General features: G+C 41.0%; 1 protein-coding gene across 3 annotated transcripts; it reads right to left on the bottom strand.

Annotated features, from left to right (window-relative positions):
* Positions 1-144: 144 nt before the first annotated feature.
* Positions 145-19,656, bottom strand: ACOX1 (acyl-CoA oxidase 1). Of its 3 annotated transcripts, none has more exons than XM_075044567.1 (14): positions 19,478-19,656; positions 18,197-18,356; positions 9,171-9,331; positions 7,277-7,384; positions 6,634-6,753; positions 5,953-6,068; positions 5,579-5,748; positions 5,085-5,247; positions 4,170-4,360; positions 3,747-3,926; positions 2,993-3,098; positions 2,766-2,909; positions 1,681-1,887; positions 145-656 (listed from the first exon to the last, which is right to left on the bottom strand). In XM_075044567.1, the coding sequence occupies exons 1-14, from the start codon at positions 19,587-19,589 to the stop codon at positions 606-608; spliced, it is 1,989 nt and encodes a 662-aa protein (XP_074900668.1). In that variant the 5' UTR covers positions 19,590-19,656; the 3' UTR covers positions 145-605. The 3 variants fall into 3 exon arrangements, with proteins under 3 accessions (XP_074900668.1, XP_074900669.1, XP_074900670.1); XM_075044568.1 differs by lacking the exon at positions 9,171-9,331 and adding an exon at positions 12,234-12,394; XM_075044569.1 differs by lacking the exon at positions 19,478-19,656 and adding an exon at positions 12,234-12,394 and having other exon boundaries at positions 18,197-18,330.
* Positions 19,657-19,688: the final 32 nt, after the last annotated feature.

The raw sequence follows: 19,688 nt of genomic DNA on the forward strand, positions 1-19,688 counted from the left end.
GATGTATTGGAAAACGTGAAGATGTCTTCTGGAAAGATGAATAAAACAGAGCTCCAGAGAAGGAGCTTCAAAGCTACACCAGGAAAGTAGTGCCACATGCAGATTCATGTGCACAAAACTATGGAGGAGGCTTTAGATAGCATAAAAATTTGCCAAACAAGGAGAGAGGTGGTGCTAATCTTAAAAAAAAATAAATAAAAATCAAGACATTGATGCTTTTTGCAGGACAAAACTGCTCATTAGAAGCTATTGCCTGAGGGCTGTTAACTACTTAGTAGTAAAATCCTGCTACCTTTCCAGTTGACAGTAACTTCTCTCTAGTTAGCAGCTTCACCAAAGCAATCCTTGTATGAATCCATAAAGCTTTCCCAGATTTTTAAAAGGTTAATTTTACCATTATAATTGCACTTTAAAAACAGGCATCAATCCCTATGCACTCTCCCCAAACACCTCCTTGATTTATAGAAGTGGAAAGAAAGGCTACAATTATTCACTGTCCTACAGCTACCAGGATTTGAAAGGTTTGATTTAGGTGCCTGAAGAAAGGATGGAAACACCCAGTTTTCAGGTCAGAAAAAGTGTGCATTTTAAAAAAACAGCAGGCTTCACAGCTTGGATTGCATTGGCTTCAGGTGTTTGTGAAAAGACTCATGAACCTGTAAGAGGACAAGACAGTGGTTACAACAAGGTCAGGGCTAAGCTTTAAAACAGTTTCAGCTCTTTACATCTTGCAGTGTGTTTTTATACTAAGGAAACTTGAATCAGAGGCACTTTGGGGATTTAAGACCAGCCAGCTAAGTCCTGTATTTGAGCATCTATATGACAGAAAGGATGAGAATATAAGCCAAAACAAATAGCTTCCCCACTACCTTTCTTGTAAGAAATAAGAATGCAAGACATTTTATACCCATACAGACAATTCTTTGACATTTTAATTCAAAGAAAACTGGCAGAGGCTTCCTAAGGGGACTGTAAAGAAGCTCCTAAGCCCCACTGACTTCATAAGCATAAAAAAAATCAAGTAAGTTCTAGTGGGATTTAACTACAATCACAGCCTCCGGCAGCCTGTCATAGGAGATAGGCTGTCCAAATCAAATGAAGGTAGTAAAGGCCACCAAGACAGGATTTAGAGTTCTGTTTTGGCTGATGGAGGAGGGACACTGACTCTTCTCAGCTCAGTTTCTTTTATTCGCTCAGCTGTAGCTACAGCCTTAGGGCAGATATGCAACACCTGACACTTAAGTACTACATGAGAGCAATTTATTTTCTTCTCCAGTCACTACTACTGCCTGAAGGCACTGAAAGATTTGCCAGAAAACAGGTAAGACTTTCACAGCTACTGTCACTAAGCAGAATTAACAGCAACTGATGATTTCTTTTAAATTGAATGAATTATTCAATTATTTCTCTAGGGAGAGTATGATTTCCTCCCTCAACTGAGAAACTCAATAGTATCCCACAGGGATGCATGTGAGGTACACATGGGAGAGTAACTGAAGAAGGTACGCTGAAAGCAGAGGAACAGAAGTAGGTTGCTAGTTTTGGTCCATTACCACTAGTGACTTTTCTTCCCCCTTCATCAATTACATGCCGAGATCACTGAATCAAAATAAAAATACCCTAAATTGGGTTATTTCTCTGGACACATGTCCTAAAGATGAAGAAATAAGGTTTCTTTACCTCTGTTTTGTTTAGTGGGGATTTCTTTGCCCACTCAAACATGTTCTCATAGACATTGCCATCATACCGGCCAAGCACAGATCCAAGATGAACATCATGAAAGTCAAAGGAGTCTACCAGCGCTACTGCATTGGGACGAATTATAGCTAAGAGCTCTTTGACACGCTGGTTCACTTGAGTAATTTGGGCATCAGTCAGAATACCCGCCTTGGGGGGGGGGGGAGAAAAAAAAGAGAAATCATCATCAGAGTACACAAGTTGCAAGAACCTTCCCTTCCCCTACAGTCTAACATAGGTCAGCCTTCCCCCACACAAAAATGCAGCTGTTCATAAAACACTAGGTTTTTATTTCGAAGTGCTAAGTAATCAAATTGGCAATTTGCCATAGTGTACAAGCAAAAGGAGATGCCCAGCATAGCCTATCATACTGCCTACCTATTTTTTCTTTGATGGGGCACTCATTCTTTAGAGTGGCTATATGTTAACTTCAATAGCAAGTTTTCTTGAAGAATGCACTTATGTGTATATTAAATTCCTCCTGGTTTCAGGGAACTTTTTGGTAAGCAGCAAAGAGGAAAATGGGAAGAAAAAACACACTACATCTCCCTGAAGACAAAATAAAACACTGCTGCACAAATAACATTCTCAAACAGAAAGAATGAAGAGAAGACAAGTAACGCCTGACAATTCAAGCCCATTCACTGAAGGATGGGTTAAGATTTGGAGTACAATATCCCCCTTTTGTGTACTAATTTACAAACGCATACAGCTTTCAGAGCATGTCTAACTTACATCTCCTTTATTAACTCCTTGTTTTTTAACATACAACACCTGGTCACCAACTGGAAAACATTTAAGCTAACCTAGACAGATCTATGTTACCATTTATCATCCAACTCCACTTTTGGCAGATCACAAGGGAAACTTGCCAAGAGCCTTCCATCAGACCTGCACTGCTAACGGCCTTCTGGAAGTCAACAGTCAAGACCTTATGCCTAAGCATTTGTGCAACTTTACATTTTAAGCATCTTTGCAAACAATGACTCTGGCTCTAGAGATTTAAAGTGTTGGAGAAAGATACCAACCTGCAAGAAATCCCCTGTGTTCTTACTGATCCCATACAGTGCATACAGGAGACACAGCTCAGTCAGGACAGCACGGACAGCTGCATTACTAATCTCAGCCAGCTTTGCTGTGAAAAGCTTCACTATTACATAGTGACAGTGTGCCTACAAGAAATTAAAGGTGAATCAGGTTCATGAAGAGATGAGCAGCTCTTATAGCACATTTCTTTATCAGGCACATCACTGACCTCAGATGCTCGCACAAGATCAACAGAAGTTCTGTTCCAGGCATCCTCCTTGCTCTTTCTGTGGTTCAGTTCAGCTTGCAAATTCTTTGCTGCAGCTTCTACAAGCCTATTTCATAAAAGGAAGAAAAACAGATTACACAGTAACACCACATTAACGAGATTATGTGCACTGAATTCATATGAATTTCAGTCTAACACATCATAAGAACTCAGAGGTCATGTGCCATGACTGAATACATTGCCTGGAGTGAGCAGTTGTGGCTCTAAAACCCCTATCACCACTGCTGCAGCAAGAACACTGCTACAGAAGAGTAGGACGACATTTGACAGCACATATGCGGTGCCTGAATACCTACTCACACGTAGGCATCTGTTCTACTCTCACACTTTCTTCACAACAGGCTTTAATATCAGGATTGTTTCTCTCCAGATAGATCTCTGAGCATTTCAAACAATGTTGGTATTTGCACACTCAAATATACTTCACATTTAAATAAGAAAAAGATGTTTCAAAATGGAACAGAGCAGAGTATCTAGGCTATGCATAAGCTGTACGTAGCCTCTTGTAACCTCAAAACACTTAACACTGACCTCAATTTAGTAAAGTGTGTCACTTCCTGAAGGCAACACATGGAGCAAAGCTTTGTAAACCATACCTTGAGAATCTAACATTAACAGGGCAGTGCATCACTACCATCTCCCAACACACACAATTTTACTGGTGCTTGGCTCGGTCTTCTACATGTGAACTCACCGGGCAGCACGTGCTTTGTAGGCCTCTACCAAGCTGACTGGATCATTGATACGCACAGCCACAGACCTAGCAGCCACATGCTGTGGCTGAATGCGTTGCCTGGAGAGATCATTAAGGTAGGACACCATGCCAGTAACCTGCTGCCCAGAACTAACTTGGGTGTAGCTTTTGACAAGGAATCTGAAAATAGAAACAACAAATAGCAACTCTTACTCATGAGTTGTTTGAATAGAGATAAGTCATCTTACTTAGGGTCAGACTAGCAAAGAATAGTTGTAGGCATACTTTTCTGTCAAAAATAGGGCAAGGGACAGAAACATGAAAGACCAGTTTCATGGTAACGGGATACTCTTCTGCTCATCACTTCAACTACAAAGATCATAATGCCAAGGCAAGAATGTCTCTAGACAGAAGCTACCATACCTAGCTGTCTGCAGCATCATGACTGTGTTTTCTCCCTCGTAGGTGCAGGACGGGGTGAACGTGACATAGATGTCAGGAATGCCACTGCATCGAGAGTAGCCATGCCCACCACATGCCATCCGACATTCCTCAATACCAGCATTGGCAGTCCAGGAAGTGAACGCCTTCAGCCCTGCTGTCAGTGCATGGAGCTGAGGGACAAAAGCAAAGCCAGTTTAGTTTTTTTTTATTTTCCATTCTTAGCTTGCATACATACATGCCAAGTACTGCAGCTCCCAGAAAAAAGCAAAGTCAACACCATCCTTCCACAGTCCCATAGGGTCTTGTTTTTCTTTTAGGAACTCCTTCCTGAGCCAAACCGTTTATATTAAAACCTCTGTACATGTGAAGACTTCTGAGTACCCCATTCTTCCTGTTTCTAGGCATTGTACATACAAGACTGTTTTCAATTGCCTATTGTTGCATTACGTTCTCAGAATCCCTAACTGAAAACTAACATTTTACAACCCTAACCCCTCAGTATAGTACTGATACCTTTGACCAACACACCAGTTCTACCCTAGTCACTTGGAAGAACAATCAAGAAGCTACAGCACAAGCATAAGACCAGTCTTAACTCCACTCCCAAGCAATATGCCATCAATCCTGAAAAGTCACATTTAAAAAAAATATATTCACAGTAGCTTTCTCACTGTGCATTACTCCCTGTTTTTTATAAAGAGCTGCTAAATGAATAGTGCAAATAAAGAAGTAAAAGTCACCACCACATACCGGGCTTGGGATCTCTGAATCTAAAGTAATACAAGAAGTCTCATGAGTGAAAGCCAAAAACGCTTGATGCCTTTTCTCCCACGCTGTAAAGAAACCTTACATAAAATCAACACCCCTCCCTCTGATTTCCAGAGGACACAGTACCTCCGGCAGCTCACTCAGATCCCCTTCATGGATGTCTCCACTAATACGATGATAGGTGTCTTTTATGTAGGCTCCCACAAAATGAAAAGCATATGCTGTTGCCAGGAGAGGAAAGAGTTTGTATTGTTGAGTCTGATAATCCAAGATCTGGGGTTCTGGTTCCCTAGAGCAAAATACAGATGAGTTAGTATGCCAGTGGCTAGCAAACTGCTGCAGAAGTCCCATTCAACTCTAAGTAGGTTCTTCACTTGGATAACACAAGCTGCATCTGTATCAAGCTAGACTATCTAAGACCATACAGCAAAAGCCTCTGGCAGTGGGGGAAGGTATTTCGGAAGTCAAGAACGAAAGATGACTCACTTCCCAGGATGGAACAGTGTTTTGAAACTATCAAGTGCCAAAGCAAACAACATCAACCACAGTCCCTCTTCCCTCCAGTATTTGAGAATTTTCCCTCAGCACTTCAGGCTGCTCTTTTATTTCACGGCACTTACCCTGGCTTTAGCTCAGACTGGTGTCTCACTGCACTATAGCGGATGGCAATGGTACAAGCCCGGGACAGGGAGCGAGCTGAATCGCCTACAATGAGAGATCGGATGAACACCATGGTCCCGTACGTTAGTTTGTCACTGAGTGGTTTCACATAGGTGCCATCTGGTTCAACCTACAAAAAAAAAACAAACAAAAAAAACCCCAAAGAGCCTGTTGATTTTTAAAGTTTCTTCCCTTTTACGTTGACATGGCAAGCTCTAAACTCATCACGTAGCACTCACAAGCAACCTACAATCTTGTTGGCATGCTATTCAACCACTAAAGAGCATTTGAAATGTCCATTTCTAACAGCTTATGCTGAAATTCACTGCTTTACCTGGGCATATTTCATCAGCATGTTTTCCCGAGGAATTCGGAAGTTGTCCATTTTCAGGTAGCCATTATCCATTTCATCATAACCAAATTTTGGCCCAATGTCACCCACTGTGATACCTGCCACAGACAAAGCCACGTGCGTTAAGAAATAGGAACTAAACCCCACAAGAAGTTCAAGCCTTCTCCAATAGACTGATTAGTTTTCTAGCAAGTTCCGGCATTGTTAGGAGTAACAGCTAACTAGGACCTTAATCTCTTTGATGGAAAAGTGGACATCAAAACATGAGGATCTTCATAATTTGCATGCAGTCCTACGACCCAGTCACTGGGGGAGCTGTCTCTAAAGATCATCCAGCTTACTTCTAGCTAGACAATGATGAAAGGTGTTCTTTCCCTTTCAGAAAGTAGGACACACTGCCTCCCAGAATGCATAGTGGGGAAACACTGGGACAGAATCAAATTGCAAACTAATCTTCACATGGAAAGCATGACTTGAAAGATGATTTAGTGGTAGTTCACTCTCCAAATACTCCTTCAAGCCCTGTGACCTACCAACTACTCACTGAAATCAGCTAGTGAAATAAGTCATGTACAGTAAAAAGACACATGCAGCTGTATATAGCTGGAGAGAAACAGATCTAACATATTCCATGAGTGCTAAACCCTTAACATTTGTTTTTACCTGGCAAAGGCTCATGGGTGCCCAGCTGCCGTATGGGAACAATGAAGGCATGCAGCCCTTTGCACTGGCCCTGAGTGTAGAGCTGAGCCAGAACAATGGCATGGTTCGACGTCTTTCCAACTGCAAAAGGAGAGGGAGTCAGAAGGAAAACAAACAGTCAAACACACTTATATACACAGAGTCTCTTTCCTTAAAGCAGGATCTGAGATTACCTTAACCAGATTGTGTGTTAGAAAACCAGATTTACAACACGGGTTATCATCTGAATTCTACAGCTAGACAAACAATGTTGCTCAAGTCAATGAAAGTTGCACAATACGATTCTCTTGATTATACAATACCAAGTCCTTGGCAAACCTGCCAGTGGAGCTGAAGGAACTATAAAGATTTTGATACAACCAATCGAAAATTACAATAAATCCATGCAGTGTGAATGATTCTGAGAAACAATTCAGAGTACACAGATAATCCAAAGTTTTAGTAGGCTCTGATAAGTCTGTTACTTGTTGTGCAAGAGTAACCGCCTTTCAGCCAACTCTTTGGATGAACTTTCAATCATCATTATGTAGATATAATACATGACATCCCCTCCTTAAGTTTTTCCATACATCTTCCAGATTTAGACACACAGTGATGCACTTACGTCCGCCTGGCCACCACTTAATGGAGGTCACAGTGGGGCTGTTGAGGATGAATTCCTGGGTAGCAGGGTCATAAGTAGCTGTAGTTTCTAGACCCCGAAGATGAGTTCCTGAAAATAAGCAAACACATTGTTTTGGCAGAAAGTCAGTCACAAAACAGAGACAAGGACAGAATTGGACAATGGAAAGTTGAACTCCAGTAGTAATGTACAAATTTTAACTTTGCTTTTAGGTTATATAAAGGACTAAATATCAATCAATTAAGGAAGAACAAGTGAGAGCCAGACCATATTCTGGGACCTGAAGCCAGTTCTTAGAAAACATGTTGGGTTTTTTCCCCAGCGGTCTAAGACTAGTTTTCCAAGCACCTCCAATCTGACACCTTTCTGCTATTACACACCAGAAGCCCTTTCTCACTTAAAAGGGTCCACAAAAACATGCTCACCTGGATTTCACTAAAACTGAAATCTGATTAAATTGCAAAATAAAAATCATATACTTTTCAGCCACAAGATGAATTAAGTAGTACCCATCGTCTCTTCATTCCCTCATCAGGCCTACATTCTCCTCACTTGATGGAACAGTAACGAGATCATCCATAGCTCCAAGACAGCACGTAATGGCATGCATACGCTAGGGTACTGATGCAGGTAGATGAAAAGATTGCAAAAAGATGACGGTAACAATTCCAGAAACAGTATTTGCCTTCTGCTCCCAACTCCTTACTTCGCACACACCTGTCTTGGCAGTGGCATTGTCCATGCATGCATATTTAAAAAAAAAAAAAAAAAAAAAAAACACCAGGCCTACTTGCTTAAACTAGACAAGCTGTGAACACTCCTGATAGTCTGGACTGACAGAGCAAGACAAGAGCCAGTGACTCTACACAAGAGCGTCAACATGAAAAAGGATATCACCTTGATGCAACCATGTTTCCAAAGCATGGAGTTAAAGGTAGACTTCCACAGGCAGCTTAACACAGACTTATTTTGCTGGTAAAGGATCTTCAAACCTTACTAGTTGCAAGAGATTCTCCACGACTTGCAGTTACTTTATGCTTCATACAGTCTCTACATTTCACTTCAGCACAAAAGGTGAATCCTGCCCACCTTCAGAAAATAATTCTCATCTGAAACTCTCAGATGTCAAAATAAAAGTTTCCCAGGGCATAGTATCCTCCCTTTGAAACTTGGATTAGAAGCGTTGCAATCACAATACTGCTGGAGTTATCAAAATCCATTTCAAAGCTTGAAAGCAAAGGAATAGCAACGAAGAACAAAGTCTACTTGAGACAGAGAATTTGAAGGAAAAAAAAAAAAAAGACATTTTATGGTCCAATTAAAAAGAACACATGGGAGTGAACTAAAAAACTGGGGGAATAAAGCTCCCCACAAAACATGAGCATCAGAACCAAGTCATCCACATGTTTTCTGATCCAAGGTCAGTCCCAAGGTGACAAGCAGCTCTTACTTTTTTTGGGGCATCTCTCTCAGTACCTTAAAGCTCTGTCCTTTTGTCTTCACACTGAATGTTAAGTAGAGCAAAGCAGAAATCACACTGGAAAGAATGGTAAGTGTAGAAATGAACAGATGTCATCACATTGACATCACCGTAGCCATATGCAGTAATTTATACTGGTTTGATTCACACAAGAGAGGCATTCTGTATGCTCATATATAGAACTACAGACATCAAACTCTCCCATAGGAGAAAAAAAGGGCAAGCAGCATGTGGCATAATGATCTATTAAAAATTTCAGAGGCAGTCCACTTTTCCCTCTAGCCACAAATGCATGCGTAAAGACTGTGGGGTAAACACACACCATTTTTCCCAGGCAAGGGAATCCTTTGTACACAAAGCCATTCTTAGAAATAGCATTTAGTGAATGTACTGTACCATGGCCCATTTCAGTCTGGGCATAAGTGCCAATGATCTCCAGGTTCCAGGCAGGCATGAAGAAGCGATCCTGCTGCTCTGGGGTTGCCTGGGTGAGAAGGGTGGGGAGGAACATGCCCAGATGAAGGTCCAGAGGCTCAGGCCGTCCACGATGAACAAAGCTGTGAAAGAAGTGTCATGGGATGGGAGCGTGAAGGGAATGTTATGGGAGAGAAGCAAGCATGAGGATTCATGATGGAGATTCAGGAAGAGACAAAAAGAAAAAAAAAATTATTCATGTGTAAATCAGAATTCAGCACGTGTATTTTAGAAAGCCAGAGCACTGTCCTTTTCTCAGGCCTGAATAGTAAGAAATTACACTTAGTCTGAAATAAACATGCTGCAATGCATTTCTTTCTAATCAGATATAAAATGCATTTGCAATATTCCCATATTTTTTACATACCATGATTGATTAAAAAAAGGATTAATCCAAACCAAAGACCAGACCTTCACTATGGTTTGGAAACCAGAGCATCCCTAAGTTAAAACAGGCTGAGTCAGAATGTCTGTTGAGATGTGATCTGGCTGGATGAAGCAAGACTTCACCCAAAGATATGAAGTCTACTTCCCCCCCCCCCCCCCCCCCCCCCCCATGGTTTGAGGGTAGAACCTGGTAGAAGTCCCAGTTTATCCAGCTGAATGAGCTAGGTTTTCTCTGAATTTTCTTTTTTTAAAAAAGGAAAGTCCTAACTGTCTGTACTATCTACTTCACTACTTTATTTAATAAAGATCAGACACAGCTAGTGTATATTACATTCCAACTCAACTCCCATCAACTTCTACTATTTTTAAAAGCTCTCTTAAAAGGACAGTGCTCTGCATGCGTAAGTCAAAGCTGTGAACATAAACAACTTGGAAAGAAAGCCAACATTTTTCAACCTGTGTATCACCAGCACAAAGTCTCTCCAATTAAATATGTTTCATTAGAACTACTCTTCCTCCAAGTTCTGTCAAACACCACTGTTAGATTGTTAAGTGGTCTATTAAGTTTTTCGATATAAAGAATTAAATGCTTGTTAAATCTTTAAATATTGATAACTTTCAGTATTAAAATACTGGGGATATAGACTGAGGATCAGTACCTTCTCTACAAAGGTTGTCCATCTGGCCCATTTGTGTATGAAATAATGTAACTGGTCTTTAACAGGAATATTCGAGATATGCATTATGGAAAGAGCACTGATCTGAGCTTAGCTCAAACTCAGTTGGCATTCTTATCAAAGAGGGAAGAATGCATTCTTGTATTACCTCTAAACACACATTACTATGAACTAGCTCTATCCCTAGAGCTTCCTAAGAACTGTAGTTCTTTTCCTTGATATTCTCAGGCACCTACAAATAAATTCAACCAACTAATAAACCCAGTAGAAATGTTTTCTAAGCTTTTTGACTAACAATGACCAAGCTCAACATGGGGCTAATGGGTTATCAGGAATACCAGATTTTAAGTGAATTCAGTACTGGCGAGAAGTACACAGCTGACAGTCAAAGACTGAAAGAAAATCCTTATATACTAGCAATAGCTATAAACCAGGTAGAAACAGTACACTATTTTCATTACTTATTTTTGCTTCCTTTTCAGCCCTGTGCTACTTGTGCTTTTTCCTTCTTTTATTTTTTCGAGACTTATTCACTATGGAATAGGTTAAAATCAACACAGGCTATCAAGTAGGTACTCGCCAAGATAAAACTGAGTAACTACCCATGCAGGCTAGGATTCAATTCAATAAGCCAGAGGTCTGTTTCCCCATCACCAGTTTCTAAGCATCAGGATTTTTATTTTGCTTAAATTTAAGCTCTGCTTCAATTAAGCAGAGCTTAGTGACAATTAGTCAACATTCAAAGCAGGAATGCCAAACAGTTCCATTTTAATTATTCAGCATGGAAAGCATATTTACTTTACCATACTATCACCATATTAGTTCTATTAAGTGTCAAAATACTAATTTTACCATCAAACACCACGAGAATTATAAGTAAACCAGACCATCACCAGGCAAGAAAGTGCAATGATCTAATGTGAAATAGCAAGTAAAACAAATCACTTTGGTGTGGATGTGTGTCTGATTTAAAGAAGTTGGTGTGAAAAAGCAAACAAGGTCAGCAGGCATTTATTGTTGCCATCCAGTTGTCTCTCAGCTTCTGGTGTTGAGCTAGGTTTGCTCACTCCATCTCCCTCAAGTAGAACAGATGACAGAACTTCCTCTATTGCATCTTCTACAAACACTTCAGCTACCATAAGTAGCTGTAACTGAACAGCCAGGCAATTGGCATTACCATCTAACTTTTGCAATTGTCCAGACTTGTACATATCATGCTTTCCAAGTTTAGATGCCAGCACAAGCACTGGAGTCTTTTGTTGTTAGACTATTCTTGCTGGTATTTAACCACCATAATTCCAGGTTCTGGGCTAAAAGACTGTTTTCTGATCCATTAAATGTTCTTCCATTTGAAGAAGTGAAAGTCGTTTTCAACAATAGTAGGAATAAGATGTTTTTCTTCTTTGAAACCAAGGTCTTTCCATGAAGTTGTATAGCTGCAATGGAGTAGCATCTGGAAAAAAAGTGCTTGGGGCAAAGCATACCTTACTTTCAAAAACATAAATGTACAATCTCACCATGGTACATTGCATCTAAAGGTATACTTCTGACCTGTTTATGCAGGCCAGTTGTGCACTAAGAACTCTGAGATACACATGGCCCAAATTCAGGCAAAAATAAAAACCACAGTACTGTTGACTGACATGTTCCAACCAGTTCACGTGAAATTCAGACTCCCAGGGCTTAAAAACAACTACAAAGTCAGTTATCAGCTAAGAGGTGCATTCTGGAAAAGAAAAAACTAACTCTATGATTGTTGGGATGTGAAATGAAGCAGCTGTCTGGCTACAGAGCAGGAAATATCAACAGTTAACCCAACTATTTTACCTTTCCCCTTTTAGATTTACCTAGGGAGCATCATCAATTTACAAACTGGAGTTAGAGAAAAGAGGTTACCCATTGATCCCTGAAGGGAACTAACCATGTCCCATTTCGGTTTGGGCGTAGGTGCCAATTATCTTGACTCCATGGACCAGGGGCAGCCATTTCTCCTTCTGAGCATCAGTCGTTTGTGTCTCTAAGGTTTTTTGAAACATGCTGAAGTGGAGACCGAAAGGTTCAGGAAAATTGCCCAAGCATATTCTACAGGAGAGAAATAGAGGGATCTGGATCTCAGTCTTACTGTTACCATGATCCTGAAAGGCTTTTCTCCAACTGTAGCATAAGATAAATAATCTCTGCTTATTTCAACCCTTTTTTGTCCTCCAAGCAGCCTCCAAATATAGAGGCATCAGAAGCAATGCTAATGGGGAAATAAATGTTTCTTTCAGGCATTTTCTTCACCCTATGAATCCTGCTGTTGCTATGTAACTGGAAAAAATACTATTCTACAAAGATTCATGGGGAACTTAAAACTGAGGACATGAAAACCAAATTATTTTCTCCCCCTTCTCTCAGGCTTGGTGGGAATAAATCCCACTGCTGCTGGTAGCCTAGAACTAGGCCATTATTAGCTAGAAGCACTATGTAATGAAAAGGAAAAGGCTTCTTAGGCGAGCAAGTGCTTGTCAGGAGCGCTCTGTATTACCTGTAGCTGGTTCTATCAGTTGTGAGATCAGGAACTCACCTTCAATTAAAATTACTGTTACAGGCTAGTGCTGGAGGGAATGCAAGGAAAATCAGACATTTTAGGTGTGCTTCATCACAACAGAAATTATTTCATGACAGAAAGCTCTATTCATCTAGTAGCCATGATGGCAGGCAAAGTACATTCCCAATTAAAACAAGCTCTATAATGCAAACGTGCCAGAAAATTTCACTGTGTAAAAGCTATGTAGTAAATGACAGCATCTTCCCTTCAACATTCTGCAGTCTGAACAGTTTTTTCATCTTCAATCTACTGTACATGAATGCTTATTGCATCCAAACTCTAAGATGGAGGAGGAAAAAATGAGCACTCTGCATAAATACCTACAAAAAAGGTCTCTGCCACCTACCCAAGACACCTACAAGGGAAATAACCTTCCATCCTGAGGTATTAACACCTGCCCAGGGAGCACATTTAAGAGTTTGTTGCCAACACAGATCTGTACTGCATAGCGGATCCTATGCATCTAATTTGTCAAATTACAGCAGCATTTGTGATTGGCATTTTACACCATGCCTGGAACGAGTGGGAGCAGAGAGTAAATAATTGATAATTCAAAACCAGATCCCTATACAAACTGTGAAACTCAGCCTTAGGGCAAGAGAAAGCAGGACAAAGCTTCTTTGACACCACTGAACTGCATGTTGAAGACACTTATTTTAAATGGAATGGGTTTTAAATGGACAAGACTGAAAGAACCACAGATTCTTCCAGAGGAAAACTATTGTAATCAAGTAATCTAGACTGGTGATTAATGTATTAACTGTGCTTTAAGCTGGTGTGAGTGCAGGTACAGTGCCTAGAGTTCTTGGAATCAAGGCAGACAGCTCTCTTACCAGAAAACATTCTATTGCCTACGGCAGCACAAGTTTACAAAGCCAAAGTTATCAGGGTAACCAAGGGCTTAAAAATGCTACAAGGACAGCGAGACAGAATATTTTTCAGCATTCTTACAGTTTCCTACATGAGTTATTCTTTTAGTCCAGGATCCATATAGCAATAGCAGCACCCTTTACTTCTTTACTCCCTACAGCAAAATTACTGTGCATCTATTCCTTGGGCCCAAAAAGGACAAACCTACAGGGAGAAAAAGAGTGCTGATTTTGAAATACACTGTTCCAGGGCAGCTTGGGAAGAGCTTGAATAGTTCTTCGCATATTTTCAGAAGCCATTGAGAGAAACTTGTGAAAAAGGTACAACACATGCTTTGCTGTCAGAAAAACCAGGTCAGACACTGCTTCTTTGAAGGCAACGCTACAGAAAAAAATGTCTTCTTAAAGGTCACACCAGCAACTTTCACTGCCTATCAGTAAGTTCAATTGCAAGTGCCAGATATTTCATGCTTGACTAGCACCTTCTCTGATAGGACTAAGAATGTCATTTTGTAAGAGGATACTTTAATATCCCTGTGTCAGAAGGTCATACTATTTCACCAACTAAACAAGCAGCATTTTAATGGCTTCTTGCATTAACAGGGCTGAAAGCAGAACTGAAAGCCAGCTAATTTACAGCAGAAACTTTTTGTCTCTGCCTACTCCACACTGAATGATTAGGATTTTCTTAACATGCCTTTTAACAACTTGCATAACAGAGAATCCCATTTTCCTCATGACACAGTGCAAACAGAAGTACTAGCTGTGAAGGGAAGAACAACAGGTTTTCTTTCCTTCTTTCTCTTACTTCAAACTCTTACTCCTTCCCCTCCCAACTTCTGCATTCCCACTTGGCATCTCCCACTACCTATACAGCTTGTTCTCCAAAGGCTGCATGGTGTAACTGTTCAAGTACTTTGCTACATCAAGACTGAACGTGGCTAGCTGCGTCTAGCACTAGCCCTTTGATCAACGACCAATGATCGCCTTGTTGGTCTGAAGTCAGACTTGCTACAACAATCAGTCAGTCAAGAGGAGGGCTACAGTTCCAAATCCACTTACAGGAAAAGGATGTGTAGTAATATGCTACTCTGGCAATATAGATCTTTCCACATTTCACAGCATCCAACACCACCCTCGTACTACAATACACTAGTATTTGACAGATGAGTTTGATAGCATATCTATCAGCGAACAGAGTAAAAGAGAAGCAAAGTCTGTTTTCAGAGACTCCAAAGCTAAATGAACAATTGCAAAGATATTCTCAGGCTGCAGAACTGGGTCACAAAATAGGGTCAGTAACTTTAAAGCAAAATCTGCAAGCAAACTTTTCTAGCTTTTTGCGGTTCTTGAGGTAACTCTCTCAAGGAAGAACATGAAGGGTCGCCTCAGTGGAGAGGGAGCAGGAGGTATGTCTGACCTGTACTTACTGGGCTTCATAGTTAACAAATGCTATGGAAATGAACTCACTTTTCTAGCTGTATCAGAAAATCCAAGTCAGACTCATCCACTCCAAATTAATTTAGCAGTGGCTAGCAGGACCCCTACTACAGTTTTTCCTGGTTTGATTTGCTGAAAGCTACTCCAGGTCCTAGCTTTAGTGTCAAAATGAGAAGTAAGGGCAAATTCTCACAGGGAAAGTGCACATTCATGCAATGCTTATGAACACAAGAATCATGTGTTGACTTGCAGCTCCCAGATCTTCTCTTCTTCTGTGACCCAGTTTCTCCCAACTGTTTTTCACTTCTTTATTTAATCCCATTTTTCTCAATAAAGGTTATTTAAACTTGAAGGTGAATTGAAACTGACCAGATTGCTCTCTTCAAAGAGCTGTGTAGCATTACACATCAGAACAATTTCCCATTTTTCATGCTGACTTACATTTTGCTGCAGTTAGACTGTAAAAGAAATCTTAAATATTGGCACTTTAAGGCTTCTGGCCTTCAAAAGCTGTAGTCACAGCAGCAACTGCAGTGTTGACACATGTTAAGACACAGGAAGAATTGACTAGATAAGAAGCAATTAAAATGGCTTCTAAATTTAATTAATAGATTCTCTTATGTTGTGGAGTCCAACAAAGCCTTTGTGAAACAGGAATGAGGAGCATTCAGTTTGACATGTCACAGCAGCAACAACTGTTTAAGTGTATCTCCAGGGCAGCTAAAGGAAGAAGCATTTCTCCTCACCTTTCATAAATCAAGCTATAAAGTTGGTCAGTCATGATACAAAGCTACCTAGTGAAGTTCTGGCAGTATACAAAAGCTACAGGAAAACAATTAGCTCAAAATTCTCAAAAATTGCATATGTAAATAAATATGTCCCTGCTGTTTGGGGATAGTCACAAGGCATGAGGGATTACAGCCAAAGGATCTTAAGCTTCCATATGTAAAAATCTGATGGTCCATCACAATAAACACAACTTGACATCTGAATCAAGGACTTCAATCTATTTCATAAACTTCATTCACGGCATGTCACAACACCATATCCATTCAGTTTTTCAGTTTGGAAAAATGAATAAACCCAAACACAATTTCTCAAGGCCAGCTTTTACACAAATGAAGTCCCTTCTAGTTAGCACCAATTAGCATGTTTGGATATGTGATAGAAATAAAGTTAATTTTGCAAGTTGGGTGGAGTTCACTAAGTTTAAAAAATGTTTGACACCCAGCAGGTGAGAAAGTGGGGACAGGTGTTAAAATGCAAATGAAATCAAAGGATGAAAAAAATCTTTCATTTCTTCCATTTATTAAGCAGCAGTAAGCTACTATCCTCCCTTGCAAACACCAGACATTAAAGAATTCAAATCCTGAATATTACCAGTATACAGTTCTTAGAGCAAACACACACCACTTGTGATTAAGAAGCATATGTACTGCTCTTCATTCTTCTACATGTTATTACAGAAGACACTGGAAAATACAGTCAGTCTAAAGTAACTGCAATTATCTTTTGAAATCCTGAATGTCTGCAATTAGAATTGACTCTGAAAAGTGTGCCTTCCCCATTGTTTTAGTTGATTTTGGATCATGAATTCTGACTAGTCACACCTGGCTATTCATATCACATAAGATATGGATGTATTATTTGGTACCTATATGAAATATTAAGTTTTCATCCATTTAAAGTTAAGAATTGCTGACTCCCAAATAAGTTTATGGAAAGACAAAACTAGAATCTATCATTTGACTATTTCAGAAAAGTCCTATTTTCATAAAATGTTGCCAGTAATGCTACCAAAAGACAGCATTTACATTGCAAACTTTGTTGAAATTTGCCAGCTGATATACTGGATAGACTTCTCTGAATTTTCCCTATAAAAATAATTGAAGAAACTTCCCTGTCACCTCCAACAACCCTTGTGTAGGAAAAATTAATTATTAACTTTTGCCATCCAGTATCTGAATAATCTAATACAGTCACTGAACTTTTTTCTTGTTATCATTGTCTACCGATGCCAACTTTCAGAAGAACATTTACATTTCTTCCATGAGAATTTAAGACACAGGTCAGTGTAGACCAATTTCTTTGAAATTAAAACTACAGGAAACAAGATGATTTTAACTAACCAGTCCCAATATTCATGCCCTGAGGCCAATGACAGCTTTTCCATAAATCCAGTCAGAGGGGGCTTGTGATTCTACCAGTGCATCATTTACTGTGCCATGTTAATTGTATTACATCCAGATTTCCAGAGCTGTGCAATCTCTCTGTTAAACAGTTTCTGTTTGATCACATCAGAATGAGTTTAATAGGACTAAGGGGAGAAACACATCAAAGTCAAGAACTAAGTTCCCTGCAAGCTGGAAGGAGTGAAACTCAGATGTAAAGACAGTTTTATTTTTATTAACTTAATCCAAGGGTAATACTGTCAGATAAAGAGAAGGTCAGATACAACAAAAAGCCTGTAGGTCAAAGGGAACCGCTATAATACCAGGAGCTTGGAAGAGGGAGACAGGACAGATAGTTATAAACAAGAACTTATACACTACCTTGGAACATTTTCAAGTATGCCTGTAATGCAACTTTATTAGGTCTAAGTGCAAAGTGAAGTAATCAGCTTTAAGAGATTTCATTAGCAGCTGAAACTGAATAGATCTGATGATGTTGCAAATACTTCAGTATATTTTTTATTGCTTTTGGAAAAAAAACCAAATCAGACTACAAATCCCGTTTTTTACTTTCTGCACCATCTATAATAAAAAAGGTGTAATTACTAATGGTGCATTTCTAGTCAAAAATCTAAGAAAACACAATATTCAGGAAATCACAGTTTCATCTGAAATCCACTGAAGCCAAGACTTCAGTGGGCTTCATACAGGTCTTTAGCTTCCTTTGGACAGCAAACATATGAAAAAAGCACAACTCTAATGTCCTTGGTGATGACCAAAGTACATACAAGAAGTAAACTCCACAGCTAGGTACCTTTTAAACCAGTAGATCTCATCCGGATCTGTAATTCCATATTCTCTTAACTTCAACACCATCAGAGAGCTCTTCCTGATGGCTTGCTCATAGCGTTGGCTACGGGACAGGAAGTTCAAATCCTCATGCTGGAAGTCAGGGTCATTAATAACTAAAGCCTCTAGGGACAGAACAGAAGAGGAAAACAAACTCAGTTTCCACAAGCCTCAACAGACAGCGGGTGAGAAACAATTCAGCATCTCACTCGCTGTGCCTTAAGGTACAGGTATCAGAAAATTAAAATTAAAAGTTAATGAAATCTGAATGAAGTCAAAGCTCTTGGAGGAAAGGACTCTAGCAACAGGGCACTCTCCCATTCCACACACAAACCACACTAAGTTCAGAGCACTCTGGATTTGGCAGGAGGTTAATTTACTGACGCAAGACCTGCAGCCCCCTCAACAACAACCTCAAATAGCCATCGTTACTGCCATCAGACTGCCTCACAAACTTTGATCCCCATACAACTCCTTGCAGAAGGGCACAGCTATTATTGCCACTATGCCAAGCAGAAACCAAGGCACCCAGAGGCCACCAACTTTGTGTCCCCTCTGACACACAAGTTACACACCACCAGCCTCTGACAGTCCCACCCTAGCGCAGGCTGGGAAAAGAAAGAGAATGGAGGTTTTTCATTAATCTCACATATCATGGTAGTGGTGGGTGAGAAAGAGGTCATATTTGTACTGTTGGGCAAGAGCATACTAGGAAGGAAAAAGGAGGGGAGAGGGCCCAAGAAAAATGCCCACAGGCAGCTGCCTCTTACTCTCTGGAGGAAGGGGAGAGAGAGGTAAAAGGTTGTTGTTCTATCAGGACCACCCCAAATCCTTTCTGGGAATGGGAGAAGAAGGGATCCGGGACATAACACTGCTCCTGCTCCCCTCTAACCCATTAAGCAAAAACCCCTTCCTGCAGGCAGCCCCCCCACCTGCAAGCCCTCTCCTCACAGCTTTCCCCTCTCCCCAAAAGCTCTTCCTTCCCCACACCCTCCCTCCTCTACACCCTCCCCACAACCTCCTCCCTCCGCACCTCCCCCGGGGCTCCCCCCGCCCCGTTACCCCGATCTCCCTCTCCCTGAAGGCCCCCTCTCGGGCTCTCCCCTTCTCCCCACACCCCCCGCTTTCCCTCTCTTAAAACCTCCTCCTCCTTTACAGCCCCCCGACCCCCCTCCCCTCACACTCTCCCCTCAGCTCGGGGTGACCGGGCCGGGGGAGGCGGCGGGACTCCCGGGGCCTCCCTCACCGATCTCCTTGCGGCGGCGGGTACGCTCGGCTCCACCGTCCAGGATGTGGGTGAGCAGCTCGGGCTGGAAGGTGGCGGCGGCCCGCTCCCTCCGCAGGTCCGCGTTCATCATCGTCGTCCTCGTCGGCTCCGCTCAACCCCGGCCCCGCCACCGCCCGTACCGGCCTCGGCTCTACCGATCCCCGCCCTCCCCGCAACGTCACGCTCCCCG

Source organism: Buteo buteo, chromosome 13 (assembly GCF_964188355.1).
Source record: "Buteo buteo chromosome 13, bButBut1.hap1.1, whole genome shotgun sequence".
NCBI classification, from domain to species: domain Eukaryota; kingdom Metazoa; phylum Chordata; class Aves; order Accipitriformes; family Accipitridae; genus Buteo; species Buteo buteo.